The sequence below is a fragment of the Pseudophryne corroboree genome, chromosome 6, assembly GCF_028390025.1.
Source record: "Pseudophryne corroboree isolate aPseCor3 chromosome 6, aPseCor3.hap2, whole genome shotgun sequence".
Taxonomy (NCBI): domain Eukaryota; kingdom Metazoa; phylum Chordata; class Amphibia; order Anura; family Myobatrachidae; genus Pseudophryne; species Pseudophryne corroboree.
The window spans coordinates 105,819,108-105,844,129 of NC_086449.1; the positions used below are offsets into that span (position 1 = coordinate 105,819,108).

Here is a 25,022-nt window from a genome sequence, read left to right on the forward strand (position 1 = left end):
GTCACGCAGGATGGCCCTTCCAAAAAACACTCCCCAAACAGCACATGACGCAAAGAAAAAAAGAGGCGCAATGAGGTAGCTGTGTGACTAAGCTCAGCGACCCAAGTGGCCGACACAAACACCTGGCCCATCTAGGAGTGGCAGTGCAGTGTCAGGCAGGATGGCCCTTCCAAAAAATACTCCCCAAACAGCACATGACGCAAAGAAAAAAAGAGGCGCAATGAGGTAGCTGTGTGAGTAAGCTAAGCGACCCTAGTGGCCGACACAAACACCTGGCCCATCTAGGAGTGGCACTGCAGTGTCACGCAGGCTGGCCCTTCCAAAAAACACTCCCCAAACAGCACATGACGCAAAGAAAAATGAAAGAAAAAAGAGGTGCAAGATGGAATTGTCCTTGGAATTGTCCACCCACCCTTATGTTGTATAAACAGGACATGCACACTTTAACCAACCCATCATTTCAGTGACAGGGTCTGCCACACGACTGTGACTGAAATGACGGGTTGGTTTGGACCCCCACCAAAAAAGAAGCAATTAATCTCTCCTTGCACAAACTGGCTCTACAGAGGCAAGATGTCCACCTCATCATCATCCTCCGATATATCACCGTGTACATCCCCCTCCTCACAGATTATCAATTCGTCCCCACTGGAATCCACCATCTCAGCTCCCTGTGTACTTTGTGGAGGCAATTGCTGCTGGTGAATGTCTCCACGGAGGAATTGATTATAATTCATTTTAATGAACATCATCTTCTCCACATTTTCTGGATGTAACCTTGTACGCCGATTGCTGACAAGGTGAGCGGCGGCACTAAACACTCTTTCGGAGTACACACTTGTGGGAGGGCAACTTAGGTAGAATAAAGCCAGTTTGTGCAAGGGCCTCCAAATTGCCTTTTTTTCCTGCCAGTATAAGTACGGACTGTCTGACGTGCCTACTTGGATGCGGTCACTCATATAATCCTCCACCATTCTTTCAATGGGGAGAGAATCATATGCAGTGACAGTAGACGACATGTCCGTAATCGTTGGCAGGTCCTTCAGTGCGGACCAGATGTCAGCATCAGCAGTCGCTCCAGACTGCCCTGCATCACCGTCAGCGGGTGGGCTTGAAATTCTGAGCCTTTTCCTCGCACCCCCAGTTGCGGGAGAATGTGAAGGAGGAGATGTTGACAGGTCGCGTTCCGCTTGACTTGACAATTTTCTCACCAGCAGTTCTTTGAACCCCTGCAGACTTGTGTCTGCCGGAAAGAGAGATCCAAGGTAGGTTTTAAATCTAGGATCGAGCACGGTGGCCAAAATGTAGTGCTCTGATTTCAACAGATTGACCACCCGTGAATCCTTGTTAAGCGAATTAAGGGCTCCATCCACAAGTCCCACATGCCTAGCGGAATCGCTCTGTGTTAGCTCCTCCTTCAATGTCTCCAGCTTCTTCTGCAAAAGCCTGATGAGGGGAATGACCTGACTCAGGCTGGCAGTGTCTGAACTGACTTCACGTGTGGCAAGTTCAAAAGGTTGCAGTACCTTGCACAACGTTGAAATCATTCTCCACTGCACTTGAGACAGGTGCATTCCACCTCCTATATCGTGCTCAGTTGTATAGGCTTGAATGGCCTTTTGCTGCTCCTCCAACCTCTGAAGCATATAGAGGGTTGAATTCCACCTCGTTACCACTTCTTGCTTCAGATGATGGCAGGGCAGGTTCAGGCGTTTTTGGTGGTGCTCCAGTCTTCTGTACGTGGTGCCTGTACGCCGAAAGTGTGCCGCAATTCTTCTGGCCACCGACAGCATCTCTTGCACGCCCCTCTCGTTTTTTAAATAATTCTGCACCACCAAATTCAAGGTATGTGCAAAACATGGGACGTGCTGGAATTTGCCCATATTTAATGCACACACAATATTGCTGGCGTTGTCCGATGCCACAAATCCACAGGAGAGTCCAATTGGGGTAAGCCATTCTGCGATGATCTTCCTCAGTTGCCGTAAGAGGTTTTTAGCTGTGTGCGTATTCTGGAAAGCGGTGATACAAAGCGTAGCCTGCCTAGGAAAGAGTTGGCGTTTGCGAGATGCTGCTACTGGTGCCGCCGCTGCTGTTCTTGCAGCTGGAGTCCATACATCTACCCAGTGGGCTGTCACAGTCATATAGTCCTGAGTCTGCCCTGCTCCACTTGTCCACATGTCCGTGGTTAAGTGGACATTGGGTACAACTGCATTTTTTAGGACACTGGTGAGTCTTTTTCTGAGGTCTGTGTACATTTTCGGTATCGCCTGCCTAGAGAAATGGAACCTAGATGGTATTTGGTACAGGGGACACAGTACCTCAAACAAGTCTATAGTTGGCTCTGCAGTAATGATGGATACCGGAACCACGTTTCTCACCACCCAGGATGCCAAGGCCTCAGTTATCCACTTTGCAGCAGGATGACTGCTGTGATATTTCATCTTCCTCGCAAAGGACTGTTGGACAGTCAATTGCTTGGTGGAAGTAGTAAAAGTGGTCTTACGACTTCCCCTCTGGGATGACCATCGACTCCCAGCAGCAACAACAGCAGCGCCAGCAGCAGTAGGCGTTACACGCAAGGATGCATCGGAGGAATCCCAGGCAGGAGAGGACTCGTCAGAATTGCCAGTGACATGGCCTGCAGGACTATTGGCATTCCTGGGGAAGGAGGAAATTGACACTGAGGGAGTTGATGGGGTGGTTTGCGTGAGCTTGGTTACAAGAGGAAGGGATTTACTGGTCAGTGGACTGCTTCCGCTGTCGCCCAAAGTTTTTGAACTTGTCACTGACTTATGATGAATGCGCTGCAGGTGACGTATAAGGGAGGATGTTCCGAGGTGGTTAACGTCCTTACCCCTACTTATTACAGCTTGACAAAGGCAACACACGGCTTGACAAATGTTGTCCGCATTTCTGTTGAAATACTTCCACACCGAAGAGCTGATTTTTTTGGTATTTTCACCAGGCATGTCAATGGCCATATTCCTCCCACGGTCAACAGGTGTCTCCCCGGGTGCCTGACTTAAACAAACCACCTCACCATCAGAATCCTCCTGGTTAATTTCCTCCCCAGCGTCAGCAACACCCATATCCTCCTCATCCTGGTGTACTTCAACACTGACATTTTCAATCTGACTATCAGGAACTGGACTGCGGGTGCTCCTTCCAGCACTTGCAGGGGGCGTGCAAATGGTGGAAGGCGCATGCTCTTCACGTCCAGTGTTGGGAAGGTCAGGCATCGCAACCGACACAATTGGACTCTCCTTGTGGATTTGTGATTTCGAAGAACGCACAGTTCTTTGCTGTGCTTTTGCCAGCTTAAGTCTTTTCATTTTTCTAGCGAGAGGCTGAGTGCTTCCATCCTCATGTGAAGCTGAACCACTAGCCATGAACATAGGCCAGGGCCTCAGCCGTTCCTTGCCACTCCGTGTGGTAAATGGCATATTGGCAAGTTTACGCTTCTCCTCCGACGATTTTATTTTAGATTTTTGAGTCCTTTTTTTACTGATATTTGGTGTTTTGGATTTTACATGCTCTGTACTATGACATTGGGCATCGGCCTTGGCAGACGACGTTGATGGCATTTCATCGTCTCGGCCATGACTAGTGGCAGTAGCTTCAGCACGAGGTGGAAGTCGATCTTGATCTTTCCCTATTTTTGGAACCTCAACATTTTTGTTCTCCATATTTTAATAGGCACAACTAAAAGGCACCTCAGGTAAACAATGGAGATGGATGGATACTAGTATACTTATGGATGACGAGTGACTGCCGACACAGAGGTAGCTACAGCCGTGGACTACCGTACTGCGTCTGCTAGTATAGACTGGATGATAATGATATAAAGAATATATATATATCACTACTGCAGGACAGGTATATATTATATAATGACGGACCTGCTGGACACTGTCAGCAGACTCCTAAACTACTAGTATGAAGAAGATAGAAAAAAAAAACCACCACAGGTAGGTATACAATTATGGACGAGCGACTGCCGACACAGAGGTAGCTACAGCCGTGGACAACCGTACTGCGTCTGCTAGTATAGACTGGATGATAATGATATAAAAAATATATATATATCACTACTGCAGGACAGGTATATATTATATAATGACGGACCTGCTGGACACTGTCAGCAGACTCCTAAACTACTAGTATGAAGAAGATAGAAAAAAAAAACCCACCACAGGTAGGTATACAATTATGGACGAGCACTGCCGACACAGAGGTAGCTACAGCCGTGGACTACCGTACTGCGTCTGCTAGTATAGACTGGATGATAATGATATAAAAAATATATATATATCACTACTGCAGGGCAGGTATATATTATATAATGACGGACCTGCTGGACACTGTCAGCAGACTCCTAAACTACTAGTATGAAGAAGATAGAAAAAAAAAAACCACCACAGGTAGGTATACAATTATGGACGAGCACTGCCGATGCAGAGGTAGCTACAGCCGTGGACTACCGTACTGTGTCTGCTAGTATAGACTGGATGATAATGATATAAAAAATATATATATATCACTACTGCAGGACAGGTATATATTATATAATGACGGACCTGCTGGACACTGTCAGCAGACTCCTAAACTACTAGTATGAAGAAGATAGAAAAAAAAAACCCACCACAGGTAGGTATACAATTATGGACGAGCACTGCCGACACAGAGGTAGCTACAGCCGTGGACTACCGTACTGCGTCTGCTAGTATAGACTGGATGATAATGATATAAAAAATATATATATATCACTACTGCAGGACAGGTATATATTATATAATGACGGACCTGCTGGACACTGTCAGCAGACTCCTAAACTACTAGTATGAAGAAGATATAAAAAAAAAAAACCACCACAGGTAGGTATACAATTATGGACGAGCGACTGCCGACACAGAGGTAGCTACAGCCGTGGACTACCGTACTGCGTCTGCTAGTATAGACTGGATGATAATGATATAAAAAATATATATATATATCACTACTGCAGGACAGGTATATATTATATAATGACGGACCTGCTGGACACTGTCAGCAGACTCCTAAACTACTAGTATGAAGAAGATAGAAAAAAAAAAAACCACCACAGGTAGGTATACAATTATGGACGAGCACTGCCGACACAGAGGTAGCTACAGCCGTGGACTACCGTACTGCGTCTGCTAGTATAGACTGGATGATAATGATATAAAAAATATATATATATCACTACTGCAGGTATATATTATAATATAATGAATGACGGACCTGCTGGACACTGTCTGTCAGCAGAATGCGTTTATAGAATAAAAAAAAAAAACACTACACGAGTGTTTAACTTTTTCAGGCAGACAATATACTGGTGGTCACTGGTCAGTCACACTGGCAGCAAAAGTGTGCACTGTTATGTACTCCTGCTATAACTGCTCCCCAGTCTCCCCCACAATTAAGCTGTGTGAGCAGTGAGCACTCAGCACAGTCAGATATACATAGATGATATTATCAATCATGCAGCACACTGAGGCTGAGCACAGATATGGTATGTGACTGTGTATCGTTTTTTTTCAGGCAGAGAACGGATTTTAAATAATAAATAAAACTGGTGGTCACTAGTATAACTATCAGCAAAACTCTGCACTCTCTGAGTACTCCAGTCCTAATGCTCCCCAAAATTACTAAAATTAAATTACTAGTAAATCAAGTGTCTCACTCTCTATCTAAACGGAGAGGACGCCAGCCACGTCCTCTCCCTATCAATCTCAATGCACGTGTGAAAATGGCGGCGACGCGCGGCTCCTTATATAGAATCCGAGTCTTGCGATAGAATACGAGCCTCGCGAGAATCCGACAGCGGGATGATGACGTTCGGGCGCGCTCGGGTTAACCGAGCAAGGCGGGAAGATCCGAGTCTGCCTCGGACCCGTGTAAAAAGGCTGAAGTTCGGGGGGGTTCGGATTCCGAGGAACCGAACCCGCTCATCTCTATCTATCACCCCCTCTTCCTTTCACTACCACACTCTTCTTTTACATATTTTTTTCTTTTTCCCACTTCTTTATTCCTACCTGCCTTTTGTGTTATCATCACCTCCCCAGTCCCTTCTTACCTCCCCAGTCCATAACCTTCCCTTTATTTTTGATCCGTGCTTTCCTCGTCCATGAGTTCCACACTGCTGTACTGCCTGATTGCTGACTGTAGTGACGTGCGGTGGGGTGAGGCGTGTGAGGCAGGGCCTTTATGTCATACTAACGTTTGTGCCACAGTTTTGACTGTATAAAGTATATGAAAAATACAAAGAATATGTTTGAAATATCTTTTTTTGCATTAGGAACATTGCTTTGGGAAGATACACTCTCTGGACATCCTCCACACACTGGGGATGCCTTTGTTCCCTCCTTGTATGTGGACTCTACACCTCACTGTTCCCTGATATCACTGAGGGAAGATATTTTGTGTCCATGGTATTGCAGATGCGTTCTGCCGGCCCCAGTGAGGGCGAGATGTGCTAAAGGGAAAATGCGGTAAAACCCCCGATCCGGGGTTTTACCGCATTTTAGAGATGTGCACCGGAAATTTTTGGGGTTTTGTGTTTTGGATTCGGTTCTGCGGCTGTGTTTTGGATTAGGACGCGTTTTGGCAAAACCTCCCTTAAAATTTTTTGTCGGATTCGGGTATGTTTTGGATTCGGGTGTTTTTTTCAAAAAACCTTCAAAAACAGCTTAAATCATAGAATTTGGGGCTAATTTTGATCCTATAGTATTATTAACCTCAATAACCATAATTTCCACTCATTTCCAGTCTATTCTGAACACCTCACAATACTATTTTTAGTCCTAAAATTTGCACCGAGGTCGCTGGATGGCTAAGCTAAGTGACCCAAGTGACCGGCACAAACACCTGGCCCATCTAGGAGTGGCACTGCAGTGGCCGACAGGATGGCACTTAAAAAAATTGGCCCCAAACATCACATGATGCAAAGATAAATAATAAAAAAAAGAGGTGCAAGATGGAATTGTCCTTGGGCCCTCCTACCCACCCTTATGTTGTATAAACAGGACATGCACACTTTAACAAACCCATCATTTCAGCCACAGGGTCTGCCACATGACTGTAGCTGAAATGACTGGTTGGTTTGGGCCCCCACTAAAAAAAGAAGCAATCAATCTCTCCTTGCTCAAACTGGCTCTATAAAGGCAAGATGTCCACCTTATCATCATTCTCCGATTCCTCACCCCTTTCACTGTGTACATCCACCTCCTCACAGAGTATTAATTCGTCCCCACTGGAATCCACCATCACAGGTCCCTGTGTACTTTTTGGAGGCAATTGCTGGTGAATGTCTCCACGGAGGAATTGATTATAATTAATTTTGATGAACATCATCTTCTCCACATTTTGTGAAAGTAACCTGGTACGCCGATCGCTGACAAGGTGACCGGCTGCACGAAACACTCTTTCGGAGTACACACTGAAGGGGGGGCAACTTAGGTAAAATAAAGCCAGTTTGTGCAAGGGCCTCCAAATTGCCTCTTTTTCCCTCCAGTATACGTACGGACTGTCTGACGTGCCTACTTGGATGCGGTTACTCATATAATCCTCCACCATTCTTTCAATGGTGACAGAATCATATGCAGTGACAGTAGACGACATGTCAGTAATCGTTGGCAGGTCCTTCAGTCCGGACCAGATGTCAGCACTCGTTCCGGACTGCCCTGCATCACTGCCAGCGGGTGGGCTCGGAATTATTATCCTTTTCCTCGCAGCCTCAGTTGCGGGAGAATGTGAAGGAGGAGCTGTTGACAGGTCACGTTCCACTTGAGTTGACAATTTTCTCACCAGCAGGTCTTTGAACCTCTGCAGACTTGTGTCTGCCGGAAAGAGAGATACAGCGTAGGCTTTAAACCTAGGATCGAGCACGGTGGCCAAAATGTAGTGCTCTGATTTCAACAAATTGACCACCCGTGAATCCTGGTTAAGCGAATGAAGGGCTCCATCCACAAGTCCCACATGCCTAGCGGAATCGCTCCGTTTAAGCTCCTCCTTCAATCTCTCCAGCTGCTTCTGCAAAACCCTGATGAGGGGAATGACCTGACTCAGGCTGGCAGTGTCTGAACTGACTTCACGTGTGGCAAGTTCAAAGGGTTGCAGAACCTTGCACAACGTTGAAATCATTCTCCACTGCGCTTGAGTCAGGTGCATTCCCCCTCCTTTGCCTATATCGTAGGCAGATGTATTTAGATTTTTGGGTCATTTTACTGAACTTTAGTTTTTTGGATTTTACATGCTCTCTACTATGACAATGGGCATCAGCCTTGGCAGACGACGTTGATGGCATTTCATCGTCTCTGCCATGACTAGTGGCAGCAGCTTCAGCACTAGGTGGAAGTGGATCTTGATCTTTCCCTATTTCACCCTCCACATTTTTGTTCTCCATTTTTTAATGTGTGGAATTATATGCCAGTAATATTATTATATCAATAGCAATGGCCTACTGTACTGTACAACTTTATACTGTTGGTCACCAAAATGCTGCACTGTACTACTATATATATATATATATATATATATATATATATACTGCTCACAACAATGCAGCACAGATATGGATACTTGAAGTGACACGGAGCTGCAAGATACAGCAATGGCCTACTGTACTGTACAACTATATACTGGTGGTCACCAAAATGCTGCACTGTACTACTATATATATACTGCTCACAACAATGCAGCACAGCTATGGATACTTGAAGTGACACGGAGCTGCAAGATACAGCAATGGCCTATTGTACTGTACAGCTATATACTGTTGGTCACCAAAATGCTTCACTGTACTACTATATATAGATATATTGCTCACAACAATGCAGCACAGATATGGATACTTGAAGTGACACGGAGCTGCAAGATAAAGCAATGGCCTACTGTACTGTACAACTATATACTGTTGGTCACCAAAATACTGCACTGTACTACTATATATATATACTGCTCACAACAATGCAGCACAGATATGGATACTTGAAGTGACACAGAGCTGCAAGATACAGCAATGGCCTACTGTACTGTACAACTATATACTGGTGGTCACCAAAATGCTGCACTGTACTTATATATATATATATATATACATATACACTGCTCACAACAATGCAGCACAGATATGGATACTTGAAGTGACACGGAGCTGCAAGATACAGCAATGGCCTACTGTACTGTACTACTATACTGGTGGTCACCAAAATGCTGCACTGTACTACTATACATATATATATATATATATATATATATATATAGTATATATACTGGTCACACAACAATGCAGCAGATATTGAGCACTGATGATCAGGATACTGTCTAGAACTGAGTCTGACACGGAGCTGCGAGATACAGCAATGGCCTACTGTACTGTACTACTATAATTATATACTGGTGGTCCCCACAATGCAGCACACTGAGCAGAGATATTTGCAGCACACTGAGCACAGATATGGAGCTTTTCAGGCAGAGAACATAGATATTTGCAGCACACTGAGCACAGATATGGAGCATTTCAAGCAGAGAACGTAGATATTTGCAGCACACTGAGCACAGATATGGAGCTTTTCAGGCAGAGAACGTAGCCACATCCTCTCCGTTCAATTTTCAATGCACGAGTGAAAATGGTGGCGACGCGCAGCTCTTTATATAGAATACGAATCTCGCGAGAATCCGACAGCGGGATGATGACGTTCGGCCTCGTTCGGGTTAACCGAGCAAGGCGGGAAGATCCGAGGCTGCCTCGGACCCGTATAAAATAGGTGAAGTTCAGGGGGGGTCAGATCTCGACGAACCGAACCCGCTCATCTCTAATTTTCATATGTACTAACCATCGGCAGACGTGTTTTTTCGCCCCTGAGGGTATTGCCATCTTTTGATGGTGATACCCTATAGAAGCCTATGGGCTTCTTACCACCGGCTGCCGCATCCTACCGCCCCACGCCGCTGACGCCATCCCCCCTTTCCCCGGCATACCTCCATCCAGCCAGCCCTGGTCCCGGAAGCTAAACTCCTCCTCCCCCTAGCAACACAGCCGGAGGTCCTTCTGGCTGCAGGGAGGAGGCGCCCTGGACAGCCTGCTGCCTGCTTCTCGACCAGAGAGGAGAGGGAGAGCCCAGGGAGGTAGCCGGAGGTCCTTCTGGCTGCAGGGAGGACGTGCCGTGGACAGCCTGCTGCCTCCTTCCCGACCAGAGAGGAGAGGGAGAGCCCAGGGAGGTGACAGAGACCCCCACACATCTCATAGGTATCGTGGGGGGCCTCTGCCACCGCATTGCGATGTTAATATATGTGTTAGTACATATGAGAAAGGCATCACTGCGGTTGGCGGTGATGTATTTTAATACATCCCACCCTGAGCGTGTGATGTTGTGATGCATGGGGAGGGATGTGTGGGTACAGTGATCAAGGTTGTCGTGTGGGTGTGAGGAGGTTTAAAGGGGGGGCCCAGAGATGTCAGTATACCGGGCCCCAAGATTTCTGTTGTCGGTCCTGGATATATACAGATAGATATAAGTATAGTGATAGGTATAAATATATAGACTAATAGATAGATATTACAAACACAGACCAATTGCGCTTAGTATATAGCCTTTAGAATAAAGTTGTATTCAGATTCTTTATTCCATATAGGATTCAGAGAATTCTCTCCATGATATTGGTTGTTTTGTAGACCTGCGAATATACTCTTTATAGGTGTGAGCTCAAAAGATGTGGTGGTGAACTGAACAGAAGACCGTAACTGATTTGATCCAACACGTTTCATCAAGATGACTTCTTCAGCGGTTAATAAATGGCATCACAAAAAGGACAAAGAAAAGAAAAAGGAAAAAGCTTCACGAATAGCCATATTCCATACACATAAAGATTAAAATTTGATTTTTGATTGAGTCAATCCCAATTGATTAAAGGGCGGTGACACCCAATAACTTCGAGCCTTTTCTCATAAATGTGGAACCTGTTGGCAGTTTCTGTATAGAGATTTTTCTGGGCAGGGTCCTTATATTAAGCCTGTAGTCTCCAAGACAATTCCACACAGCAACCACGTTCAGAATTAAGCACTGCAGAACCATTTTGTTTGTGAGTGTGCCCATCAAAACCTGGGGGCCCTCTGAATCTCGGGCCAGAGACGGGTGTACCTTTTGTACCCCCCTGTCGCCAGGTCTGGACACAGGGAGGGTGAGGTGACATTAGGAGGATTAGGTGAAACAGGGAGGGTTAGGATTAGGTGACATTGGGGGGGGGGGGGGGGGGGTCCAGTGTTGGCCACGGGGTTAAGTATAGTGAGGCAGGGCTGGCACATTACGCATTTCTTTTTAATACTTAAATGCACTTTACTTGCAAACTTACTGTATGAAAATCTGGGTTGTAGGGTGTAGTTGTAACTGTACTATGGTCCTCATTCAGGTTTCTTAGCAAAAAAGCAAGCAACTGGGCAAAACCATGTTGCACTACAGGTGTGGCAGATGTAACATGTGGATTTAGATTTGGGTGGGGTGTGTTCAAACTAAAATCTAAATTGTAGTGTAAAAATTAAGAGCCAGTATTTACCCTGCACAATATAACCCACCTCAGGGCCGCCATCAAGGGAGTACTGTGGGTACACTTCTCCCGGGCCCGGCCACTCTGACAGATGGCACAGGAGACTCGTACTGCCCACTCCTGCTGCTATTCCCAGCGCCACTGCCTGTTCTCCCGTCGGTGCCGGGCAGCAGATCCCAGCAAGCCACTGCCCGTTCTCCCATTGGTGACGGGCAGCAGATCCTAGCAAGCCACTGCCCGTTCTCCCGTCGGTGCCAGGCAGCAGATCCGGCCCGCCACCCACGCAGCAGGTCCTAGCAAGCTGCTGGAGAAAGATTCCTGCGTGCTTGCTGTACAATAAAGTTTATTGATTATTGATGTCATGATATGAAGAGAAGAAGAGCCGCCAGAGTCTGGACTGAGGAACAGATACGAGCGGGAGTGTGGACAAAAGGAAAAGCAGGGGTAAATTACCCCCATAAACACAATTTACTTAATTTAATATCTCTATCTAAATTTTTTCAAAAAGAAACTTCTGGCCTAGGGGTGCCATGGAAAAAAATCTGATACTCTAGGACGCTGTGATTTAAAAAAGTTTGGAAACCACTGCTGTACAGTGTGGACTATAAAAAATTATTATCACTCAAACTGTTTGTCTTTCATATCGGAAAGAACCATTATCGTGACTCTAATACATACCTTGGCTCTTATATTGACTTACACTAATGCATTGATCTCAATATGTGGTAAACAGCTATATAAGTTATAACCTTCATTGACCGTATATTTGGATGTACTTCGATGTGATACTACTATTATGCTTCAACTGAAATAAAAAAAATATTAAAAAAAAAAAAAAAAAAAATTATTATCATAATACAGAGAAGATATTTATCACATATTCTTGGTATTTTTCATATACTTTACACAGTCAAAACTCTGCCGCAAAGGTTAGTATGACAGGAAAGGCTCTGACTCACTTGCCTCACCTCACCGCATGTCGGGCCTAATTCTGAGTTGATCGCAGCAGCACTTTTGTTAGCAATTCAGCAAAACCATTTGCACTGCAGGGGGGGCCGATATAACATGTGCCGAGAGAGTTAGATTTGGGTGTGGTGTGTTCAATCTGCAATCTAAATTGCAGTGTAAAAATAAAGCAGCCAGTATTTGCCCTACACAGAAACAAAATAACCCACCCAAATCTAACTCTCTCTGCAAATGTTATATCTGCCTCCCCTCCAGTGCACATGGTTTTGCCCAACTGCTAAAAAATTTCCTGCTGCGATCAACTTGGAATTACCCCCGTCACTGCTTCTCACCCTGGTTCATCATTGCTGTGATGTAATATGATCAGGCAGCCCACAGAGAACCTTTGAAATCTGGTGGACAAGTGATACTTGTGCAGGGCCGTTTCTAGCCAATTTGGCTCCCAGTGCGAGATTTAAAAATGCGCTCCCCCCCCCATTCACATAAGAAAAAATGCGCCCCCCCTCCCCCCCATAGATATAAAGAGGAAAAGTATGCGCGCGCCTAAGGCGCGTGCGCTCCCGACAAGGGGCGTGACCTCATTAAAATGGGTGTGGCTTTGTTACGGTGGGTGTGGCCTCATCTGATCTCATCATCACGGCCACCACAGGATAAAAAAAAAAGTCCTCATTTTACACATTACAGCAGACAAGTGTCCCCATTTTACACAGCACGGTAGGCAAGTGTTCCCATTTTACACATTGCGGCAGGAAAGTGTCCCCATTTTACACATTGCGACAGGCACGGGTCCCCATTTTACACAGTACAACAGGCAAGTGTCCCCATTTTACACATTGCGGCAGGCACGTGCCCCCATTTTACACATTGCGGCAGGAAAGTGTCCCCATTTTACACATTGCGGCAGGCACGTGTCCCCGTTTTACACAGCATGGCAGGCAAGTGTCCCTATTTTACACATTGCGGCAGGCACGTGCCCCCATTTTACACATTACGGCAGGCAAGAGTCCCCATTTTACACATTCCGGCAGGCAAGTGTCCCCATTTTACACATTCCGGCAGGCAAGTGTCCCCATTTTACACATTCCGGCAGGCAAGTGTCCCCATTTTACACATCCCGGCAGACAGGTGTCCCCATTTTACACATTCCGGCAGACAGGTGTCCCCATTTTACACATTCCGGCAGACAGGTGTCCCCATTTTACACATTCCGGCAGGCAAGCGTCCCCATTTTACACAGTACGGCAGGTGGTGGTAGGGGGGAGGGAGAGAGGGAGAGGGTCTGACTTACATTTGAAGCGGTTCTTCCCGCTCTTCAGCCGCCTCTCCCTCGTCTGCGCAGTGCTGGCCGGCTTGGCTCCCCCTTCTCCCTCTTCCCGAGTGCCCAGCTCGGGGGGCGGGGTTTCGCGGAATGACGCGATTGCGTCGTGAAGTCACGACGCAAACGCGTCATTCAGCGAAACCCCGCCCCCCGAGCTGGGCACTCGGGAGGAGAGGGGAGGGGGTTTGAAGGTGCTCAGGAAGTGCCGCAGCGGGCGCCCCGTGCGGTTGCACGGCTCGCCCGCCGCAAGAAACGGCACTGTACTTGTGTATCAATGCCTATTTCCCTATAGATTGTAAGCTTGCGAGCAGGGCCTTCCTATCTCTTTGACTGTTTATTACCCTGTTTTGTTTTATCATTGTGTCTAATTGTAAAGCGCAACGGAATTTGCTGCTCTATGGGGGTCATTCCGAGTTGTTCGCTCGCAAGTGGATTTTAGCAGATTTGCTCATGCTAAGCCGCCGCCTACTGGGAGTGAATCTTAGCATCTTAAAATTGCGAACGATGTATTCGCAATATTGCGATTACACACCTCGTAGCAGTTTCTGAGTAGCTCCAGACTTACTCGGCATCTGCGATCATTTCACTGCTTGTCGTTCCTGGTTTGACGTCACAAACACACCCAGCGTTCGCCCAGACACTCCCCCGTTTCTCCAGCCACTCCTGCGTTTTTTCCGGAAACGGTAGCGTTTTTTCCCACACGCCCATAAAACGGCCTGTTTCCGCCCAGTAACACCCATTTCCTGTCAATCACATTACGATCGCCAGAACGATGAAAATGCCGTGAGTAAAATTCCTAAGTGCATAGCAAATTTACTTGGCGCAGTCGCAGTGCGGACATTGCGCATGCGCATTAAGCGGAAAATCGCTGCGATGCGAAGATTTTTACCGAGCGAACAACTCGGAATGACCCCCTATATAAGAGACTGTAAGTAAAAATAAATAAATAAACCTGAATAACCCCCTACATCCAAAGTAGGTCCCTCCCCATAGACCAGGAGTGGGGAACCTATTTTCTGCCAAGGGCCATTTGGATTTTTTTAACATCATTCTCGGAATATTTTTAAAGTGCCCCCTCCCCAATGCGCGTGCTCTCCTGGGAAAGTAGGGGTGGCCTTACACATAATGGCCACAGTAATAGCTGCTTACACATACTACCTCCAGTAATGCACACAATAGTGCCAGTTACACATAATGTCTCCAGTGGTGCCAGATACACATAATGCCCCAGTATAGTGCCAGATACACATAATGCCACCAGTATAGTGCCAGCATGGCACTCATCACCACTGCAGGACAGGTCCCATCCAGACTCCTGCACACCACCGGTCCAGGTCCTGGGTCTGCTCCACACCGCAGTACAATTAGATTGTCAGAAGGGAGCAGGAGAAACTCGCCATCTGGTTTACAGTGAGCTCAGAACAGGAAACATACACATCATGCAGCACCCAAACACTGGAAAGAAGACGCGACACTTAAGCAGCACAGCAGATTATAAAGACACAAGACCAAAGCAGTGTTCATGCAACGCTCTTATAGGTGCGCTCCACTGTGTGTAGGTGACATGGGCACTTTTATCACCACTGTAAAGAGCACTATTTAGGCTATATGATCATGGAACTGGTTTTAAATATATATATAGAGAGAGAGAGCGGGAGAGAGAAAAGTATGTACTTACCCAGACTTAACTAGACATTCATGGGTCTTCAAAATATCCCTAAGATGTATACAACGTAGAGGTTCCCGGTCCTATAGAGAATGTATAAGAATGTATTAGATACTGTTGGCCACAGCCCTGGTCTACTTCTGTTCCATTATAAAGTGCTGAGGATGACTAAATATATATTTGTAGCTGAATACAGTGATGGTTTGGAATGCTATATTGGGATAACTTATGATTAGGCCACACAGGAACACGGTCTCCGATAAGAGCCCATCCCTGTAATGAGCAAGACATAAAGTTCAGACCCGGCAGTGGTACTGCATATGCACAAACCAGAGAAAATGTGATGGGTATTGCGTACAGCTCCAGCAACTCTACGGCTGGGTAGCCCACATAGACAGACAACATCGGCTACTTGTGTCCGCCATTGACGCTGCATCCACCTCTAAATCAGGACCATAGTTGTGAGATCCCAACAATATAATCACATTACAAACAAATATCATTGCTTATGTATCAATGTAAGTATGTAGGTATGTAAGTATCAACAAGAAACCTTAATATACTGTATTACTGTCATACTTCCCAATAGACTCTACTTTTATCGGCTTGTGCTGATGCTTAGATGTTTAAGAAGGTGTGGCCACAGTCTGAATGCATCCGGTATAGTGAGACAGGAGTGTGGTTTCTAGTGACGTGGCTGTATCCTATTTTAGCCCAGTGTTGCCACCAGGAAGGCTGTGAGGTGCTGTATGTAGATGGTGGGAAGATAAAACGGTTCCGGTATGACTGGTCGACCATGTTATGGTAGACAGTCATTATGTCGACCACTATTGGTCGACATTAGCATGGTCGACATGGACAAATGGTCGACACGTGGAAGGTCGACACATGAAAAGGTCGACATGAGTTTTTTTATTTTTTTGTGTCGTTTTCTGCGTAAAGTGACGGGGAACCCCAGTTAGTGCACGGCGTCCCCTCGCTTCGCCAGCCATGCTTCAGGCAAGGTGCCTCGTTGCACTCGGCACAGATTACCATTCCCAATCGTAGTCCACGTGGATCGTAAAGTATGGAAAAGTTCCCCAAAAGAAAAAAAAATGTGGAAAAACTCATGTCGACCTTTTCATGTGTCGACCTTTCATGTGTCTACCATTTTCATGTGTTGACCATGTGTCCATGTCGACCATGTCAATGTCGACCAATAGTAGTCGACCTAATGAATGTCGACCATAACATGGTCGACCATCCAAACAGATACCAAATAAAACAGGTATATAAAGTAGAAATGTATTTGTATGAATTATATTAGACATGGCATTTATCAGCTCACGTTCCATGTCACTTAGCAACAGGAGAAAATAGAAATGTTTTCTTAGATTTTTAGTAGGGTACAGTATGTGTGACCGGCGGATGAGATGCTGGTGGTCACAACACCGATGCCGGCATCCAGATGTTTAAAATACAGACAGGGGCGAGGTAAGTATGATGTCCCCTCTCCCCTACTCCCTAACCCCCCCCCCCCCCCCCTCCTGCTTAACACTAACCTCCCCCCGGTGGTGCCTAAACTTACCCCTGCCAATCCCCACAGCCTAACCCTAACTCTCCCCCCTTACTGCCTAAGCCTGGCCTCCCCCTGGTGGTGCCTAACACTAACCCCCCTTCCTGCAGCCTAACCCTAACCGCCCACCCCCCCAATAATAAAACCTAACCCTCCGCCCGTGTGGCCCCTAAACCTAACCTCCCCCGGCCCTAACCCAGCGCCGTAACTACCTGTGTGCCTGGCACACAGCGCAGTTGCCCTGAGGGCGCACGGCCAGCGGCATGTAATGAGTCAAATTGACTCATTACAAGCCGCCTGTTCTGTGCCGTGCGCCGCGCTGGAGGAGAGCAGCAGCGCCGGAGGCAGAGAAGGAGGAGGGGGACTGGAGCCGCAACAGCGCTATGTAATTGGTGGAGGCGCCGCTGCAGCAGTCCCCTCTCCTTCCGTATTGGCTGCACAGCGCTGCTGTGAATGCTGGGATGTGGTTCCCTCATCCCAGCATTCACAGCGGCAGGCAGCCAATGCGGAAGGAGAGGAGGCTGCTGCAGCGGCGCCTCCACAAATTACATAGCGCTGCTGCGGCTCCAGTCCCCCTCCCTCCAACTCCTCCGCTGCCCGGGAATGGATCTGCCTGCACGAGGAGCCCGACGGCCAGCGGGGAGAGATGGTAAGTATCTCTCTCTCTCTCTCTCTCTCTCTTTCTCTCTCTTCTGTCTGCCACAATGTGTAAAAAGGGGGACGCTGTCTGCCGTAATGTGTAATAAGGGGGACGCTGTCTGCCGTAACGTGTAAAAAGGGGGACGCTGTCTGCCGTAATGTGTAATAAGGGGTACGCTGGCTACCGTAATGTGTAAAAAGGGACGCTGTCTGCCGTAATATGTAAAAAGGGGGGCGCTGTCTGCCGTAATGTATAAAAAGGAGGACTGTCTGCCGTAATGCGTAAAAAAGGGGACTCTGCCGTAATGTGTAAAAAGGGTACGCTGTCTGCCGTAATGTGTAAAAAGGGGGACGCTGTCTGCCGTAATGTGTAAAAAGGGGGACGCTGTTTGCCGTAATGTGTAAAAAGGGGCGCTGTCTGCCGTAATGTGTAATAAGGGGGACGCTGTCTGCCGTAATGTGTAATAAGGGGACGCTGTCTGCCGTAATGTGTAAAAAGGGGGACGCTGTCTACCGTAATGTGTAAAAAGGGGGACGCTGTTTGCCGTAATGTGTAATAAGGGGGATGCTGTCTGCCGTAATGTGTAATAAGGGGACGCTGTCTGCCGTAATGTATAAAAAGGGGGACGCTGTCTGCCGTAATGTGTAAAAAGGGGGACGCTGTCTGCCGTAATGTGTAATAAGGGGACGCTGTCTGCCGTAATGTGTAAAAAGGGGGACTGTCTGCCGTAACGTGTAAAAAGGGGGATGCTGTCTGCCGTAATGTGTAAAAAGGGGGACCCTGTCTGCCGTAATGTGTAAAAAGGGGGACCCTGTCTGCCGTAATGTGTAAAAAGGGGGACGCTGTCTGCCGTAATGTGTAAAAAGGGTCTCTACCTAATGGAGACTACTGTGCACCGTAGTATGAATTGGTATTATTTTGTGGCCACCCCCCTTCCCCATTAAGCCACGCCTCTATATATTTTTCACGCGACTGCGGCGCGCACTGCTCCTGTCTTGCATAGGGGGGCGCCAATGACGTTTCTTGCACACAGCGCTAAAATGCCTAGTTACGGCACTGCCCTAACCTGCTCGCGTTCATTACGGTTGGGATGCCGGCTGTTGGACCAGGATCTCCTGACCCTGTCGGTATTCCAGGGTCAGCAGTCTGATGGGTGTTGGGATTCCGGTGCGGGGATTCCACCTGCCGGGATCCCGACAGCCGGTATCTTAATGGCATCCCCTTTAGGGGAATATCTATTAATCAATATTTGCAGGTTATCCCTTAAAACAGCTGTTTTAGAGGGGCACCTGCAAATAGTAAAGATGGATTTACCAAGCTCCGCAATCGGGAACTTCTTGGAAGTGGGCAGTGTTTTGCCAAAAGGTGTGTGTCTGGTGGCAGAATGGGGGCGGGGGGGGGAGGACATGAGTGGATTAAGGTATTAAGGTGGGGCTTTTTTGTCACGTGTAAATTTTCAGTTGTATGAATTAGTATGTTCTTTTCATATGTGATGTCTGCCCCAGATGTAAACACAAAGACTGACCGAAGACAATTAGGAAACATGAATTACCTTTTCACATTTGTAGTAATTAATAGAAAAAGCGCTCAAGACAAAATATCTTCTTTTCCAGTTTTTTCTCTGAAAAAATAAATAAAAGCAACATTATTTTTTGATGAATATCTGCATTATAAGTCCTACCTCTTCAGTAGCCGCACTGTGAACATGGAGACCATGTGACTACAACCAGCATGCTATATTTTATATATATACAGATGGGGATAAGATTCTGTTTCATATGATTTTACATCGGATAATCTAATAGAACATTTTAGATGAAATCATATAAAACAGAATCTTATCCCCATCTTCCCATGCTTTCTAATATATGGCAGTCATGGCATAGCATTACCTTACTCATTATTGACTGTATGGCACCGTAACGGTATGCAATTAGCATATCGACAGTCGGGATCCCGGCGGTCACAATACAGACGCCGGGATCCCGATGGGGCACCATACCGCCGCCAGTATACCAGCGAGGTAGGTGATTCCCCCTCTATGGGTGTCCACGACACCCATAGAGGGAGAATAGAACCTGTGGCAAGTGAAGCTCGCCACCGAGCACGCAACGGGCTTAGCTGCGCTCGCCCCCCCTGTCGGTATTCCACCACTTGGAATGCTGATGACGGCATAAAGACATTTGGCATCCCGAGCAGCGGTAAATCATACCGAACCCACAGTAACATCTCCAACATATGGCACACTAACATCTTGCTCATGAGTTATGGAACAGTAACACCTTACTCATAATTTAGGGCACAGTAACACCTCATTCATGCTAAAAAACAAAGTAACACCTTACTTATTACATTATGGCACAATAAAGGTGTGTACACACGGTGAGATCCGGGCTAAACCCCGATTCTCACTATACGATAGGGACTAGGTCGGTATCGCAAGCATATAATGACTGTGCTTGCGATACTGACTTTGTACAATTTTGGATAAGTGTCAATTTTGACTTTTCTACGAGATTGTCAAAATTGACTTGCCTGCACAGTCTATCTAGGCTTGCGTCCCACGCATCGGTATCGCATCGGAATCGCAAGGTGACTTTCACCTTGCGATCTGCATTAACTTTCCTTGCGGTTTTGACTATATAGTCAAAATCGTAGGAAAAAATCTTACCGTGTGTACACACCTTAAGACCGCACTCACGTACAGCAGAGTAAGACTTTACTCATTCTTTTTGGCAGAGTAATATCGCGCCCTCTAATGAATGAGATGTTACCTGTGCTTTATGGCACAGTAAGACCACTCTTATTATTTATTTATGGCACAGAAACACCTCCCTCAATACTGTATATGTGGCAGAGAAACACCTTGCTCATTATATGATACAACATTATTTATGAAACATTAAGACCTCACACGTTAATGGCACAGTAACACCTCACTCATTATTTATTGCACAGTAACATCTTGTTAATAATTTATGACACAGTGACATCTCACTAATTATTTATAGCACAGTAACAGCTCACTTGTAACTTATGTTAAAGTAACCATTTAGTTCAATATTTATGGCACAGTACCTCCTTCCTCATAATTCATGGCACAGTAGCACCTCACTCATTTATGGCACAGTAAGCCATCTCTCATTTACGGCACAGTAACACCTTGCTCATTACTTATGGCACATTGACATCTCACTCATTACTTACAGCAAAGTAACACCTCATTTCTTTATTGTACAGTAAGACCTCACTCATTTTATGTCAGAGTACCATCTCGCTCATTACTCTATGGGCCTAACTCATGTTTGCAGTGTCGGACTGGGGCATGAAGGGCCCACCGGGGGAATGCAGTTATAGGGGCTCATACTTAGGGGTGTGGCCAGCCTACAAAGGGGGTGTGGCCAGCCTCCACAGAGGATTGAAATACACAATAGGGGAGATATAAATAAATAAATAAATCAATATTACTTATTTGTCACTCTTCCTCGGACGATAGGTCTCTTCCAGACACTTCTTTCACTCCCGTATGTTCAAAATATGGGGAAGAAATAAATAGTATGGCATGTGTAGTACAGTAAATTTAATGACATAAAAACAGAAAGACAAATTGTGCAAATATGCAGAGGTTATCCAGTATAATGCTCAAGTGATCACATATCACATATGAGCCAATAATAAAGTGCAAATGACAATGGAACTTTCAAACAGCCACGTCCCAAGTCCCAGTGGAAGTGTGAACAGACTTAAAAATTACCAGAAAGCAATGAGAACCGGTGGAAAACAGTTCTCATTGTAAGTTCTTTAATATATCACCAGTATAATCCTCCCGGGATAGGCAGTCTGGGATGGGTTCCTGGTAATCGTCAACTCCTCCACATCAAACAGAAAGGACTCCAGGATAAGCTGTTCCGGTGAGAGCCAACGCGTTTCAACCCTGTACTTAGGGTCTTTTTCAAGGCAATGAATAAAAATATCCTCTTACTGTCCATCCTTATAAAGGTGAATATGTCCAATCCTCTTGTTCCATAAAACACACCTCTCCCATCAACCAATAGGAGATGGTGTTATTCAAAGGGAGGCCTAAAGTCCCGCCTGCCTCTATGTATTGATCTCGTTTGTTCTCGGCGTTGTTCTATTAATAACATCTCATAAAGATACATGAGGGAAAAATTTTTATATATCTGTCATGACTCTTTGCAGTATATATATATCTGAAATGAAATCCATATTTTTTAATTCATTAAATTTTAAAACCATTTTTGCTTATATATGAAATACAAGATTAATGTCTTTTATGTATATGTGAAGTTTGATCCAAGTTTTTATATTTTAGGAAGGAGGAAATGCTATTCAATGAAGTGGCCACCATGGGTTCTTATGGAATATTATGATAATAGCTCCCGTTGCTTTTTAAATTACGGAGATACGGGAAATGCCGGAGGTAAAAACCAATGAAAGCATCCTGGTCTCCTAGAAGATGGCGTCGATAACCCGTTTCCACCTAATAGGGGAACCATGACAACGACGCCGCAACGAGTGAGCCGTATGAATACCAAGGTATCCATGGAAACGGCGCCGGTGACGCATTTCCGCTGAGAAGCGGAAGTGACGTCTCGGAACGCCGCGGACCGCCGAGAACAAACGAGATCAATACATAGAGGCAGGCGGGACTTTAGGCCTCCCTTTGAATAACACCATCTCCTATTGGTTGATGGGAGAGGTGTGTTTTATGGAACAAGAGGATTGGACATATTCACCTTTATAAGGATGGACAGTAAGAGGATATTTTTATTCATTGCCTTGAAAAAGACCCTAAGTACAGGGTTGAAACGCGTTGGCTCTCACCGGAACAGCTTATCCTGGAGTCCTTTCTGTTTGATGTGGAGGAGTTGACGATTACCAGGAACCCATCCCAGACTGCCTATCCCGGGAGGATTATACTGGTGATATATTAAAGAACTTACAATGAGAACTGTTTTCCACCGGTTCTCATTGCTTTCTGGTAATTTTTAAGTCTGTTCACACTTCCACTGGGACTTGGGACGTGGCTGTTTGAAAGTTCCATTGTCATTTGCACTTTATTATTGGCTCATATGTGATATGTGATCACTTGAGCATTATACTGGATAACCTCTGCATATTTGCACAATTTGTCTTTCTGTTTTTATGTCATTAAATTTACTGTACTACACATGCCATACTATTTATTTCTTCCCCATATTTTGAACATACGGGAGTGAAAGAAGTGTCTGGAAGAGACCTATCGTCCGAGGAAGAGTGACAAATAAGTAATATTGATTTATTTATTTATTTATATCTCCCCTCCTGGTTTAATATAGATCCATGTGGCGCTCCATGTGATAGATACCACCCACCATAAATCGCTTGTTCACTTGAGTGTTTTGGAGAGACACTTTTATTGGTTTCTGTCTGTGGAGCTGCCTAATTTGCGCAGTGTGTCCCATCATCATTTAAAGTTCACCTGTATACATGAAATACACAATAGTTTAGCGCAGTGTAATATCTACCATGTATAATACAAGTGCACAGTCTGGAACCTGATCCCTAGAGGAAGGAGTGAGCCCTCAGGCAGTGGGGCCTACCGGTGGTTTCCCTGGTACCCCTGTGGGCCAGTCCGACCCTGCATGTTTGTAAGTAAAGCAAAAAAAAAAAAAACAAGTAACTGTGGGGGTCATTCCGAGTTGATCACTCGCTAGCTATTTTTTGCAGCGCTGCGATCAGATAGTTGCCGCCTATGGGGGAGTGTATTTTCGCTTTGCAAGTATGCAGCCGAGTGGTACAAAAAAGTTTTGTGCAGTTTCTGAGTAGGTCTGAACTTACTCAACCGCTGTGATCACTTCTGCCTGTCCAGTACCGGAATTGACGTCAGACACCCGCCCTGCAAACGCTTAGACACGCCTGCGTTTTCCCTACCACTCCCTGAAAACGGTCAGTTGACACCCATAAATGCCTTCTTCCTGTCAATCTTCTTGCGATCGGCTGTGTGAATGGATTCTTCGTTAAATCCATCGCCCAGCACCTATCTGCTTTGTACCCGTACAACGCGCCTGCACATTGCGCTGCATACGCAATTTTGCCAAGTTTTGACCTGATCGCAGCGCTGCAAAAAATAGCTAGCGTGCGATCAGGTTGGAATGACCCCCTTTGTGTCTGGAACAAACCATGGGCCTAATTCAGACCTGATCGCAGCAGCAAAATTGTTCTCTAATGGGCAAAACCATGTGCGCTGCAGGTGGGGCAAATATAACATGTGCAGAGAGAGTTATGCTGCCCATGCACTTGTGCGATGCCCCGCGACGCGACATCGCGGTGCATCGCACCGGCAGTTCAGGTGCGATGAAATCGCACCTGAACTGCCAAAGTCATTACCATGCGATCATGCAATAGATCGCATGGTAATCACGTGATCAGCACATCACCGCCGGGTGCTCATCGCACATCGCAGTGCGATATATCTCATGTGGTTTTTAAACCACATGCGATCGCACTGCGATGCGAGAGATATTAAGTGCAGCACATAATGGCTCTCATTCCGAGTTGTTCGCTCGCTAGCTGCTTTTAGCAGCCGTGCAAATGCTAAGCCGCCGCCCTCTGGGAATGTATCTTAGCTTAGCAGAAGTGCGAACGAAAAATTTGCAGCGCTGCTACAAAAAAAGATTGTGCAGTTTCTGAGAAGCTCCAGACCTACTCCTAGCTTGCGATCACTTCAGACTGTTTAGTTCCTGTTTTGACGTCACGAACACGCCCTGCGTTCGGCTGGCCGCACCTGCGTTTCCCACAGGCACGCCTACGTTTGTATCTGAGACGCCTGCGTTTTTCCACACACTCCCCGAAAACGGTCAGTTACCACCCAGAAACACCCACTTCCTGTCAATCACTCTGCGGCCAGCAGTGTGACTGAAAAGCGTCGCTAGACCTTGTGTGAAACTGCATCGGCTGTGGAGAAAGTACGTCGCGCGTGCGCATTGCGCCCCATACGCATGCGCAAAAGTGCTGTTTTTTAGCCTGATCGGTGCGCTGCGAACGAAAGCAGCTAGCGATCAACTCGGAATGACCACCAATATCTTGAGACGCGATATTCGAGCGGCGTGCCTGCGCATCGCGTCTCAAGGTACCTAAAATGTGCATACAATCCTTCGATTTCTCTCACAGATGAGGTCGAAATCGAAGGATTATCTCACAAGTGTATGGGCACCATTAGATTTGGGTTATATTGTTTCTGTGCAGGGTAAATACTGGCTGCTTTATTTTTACACTGCAAATTAAATTTCAGTTTGAACACACCCCA

The 25,022-nt window shown here is 46.2% G+C and overlaps 1 protein-coding gene across 4 annotated transcripts in view; it reads right to left on the reverse strand.

Annotated features, from left to right (window-relative positions):
* Positions 1 to 25,022, reverse strand: part of PLEKHA2 (pleckstrin homology domain containing A2) — a 251,324-nt gene that overhangs the window by 62,208 nt on the left and 164,094 nt on the right. For all 4 annotated transcript variants that reach the window (XM_063931609.1, XM_063931606.1, XM_063931607.1 and 1 more), the window contains 2 exons: positions 19,266 to 19,334; positions 15,531 to 15,601 (listed from right to left, as the gene is read on the reverse strand). In XM_063931609.1, coding sequence (XP_063787679.1) covers positions 15,531 to 15,601; positions 19,266 to 19,334 — 140 coding nt within the window. The remainder of the gene's footprint in view (positions 1 to 15,530; positions 15,602 to 19,265; positions 19,335 to 25,022) is intronic.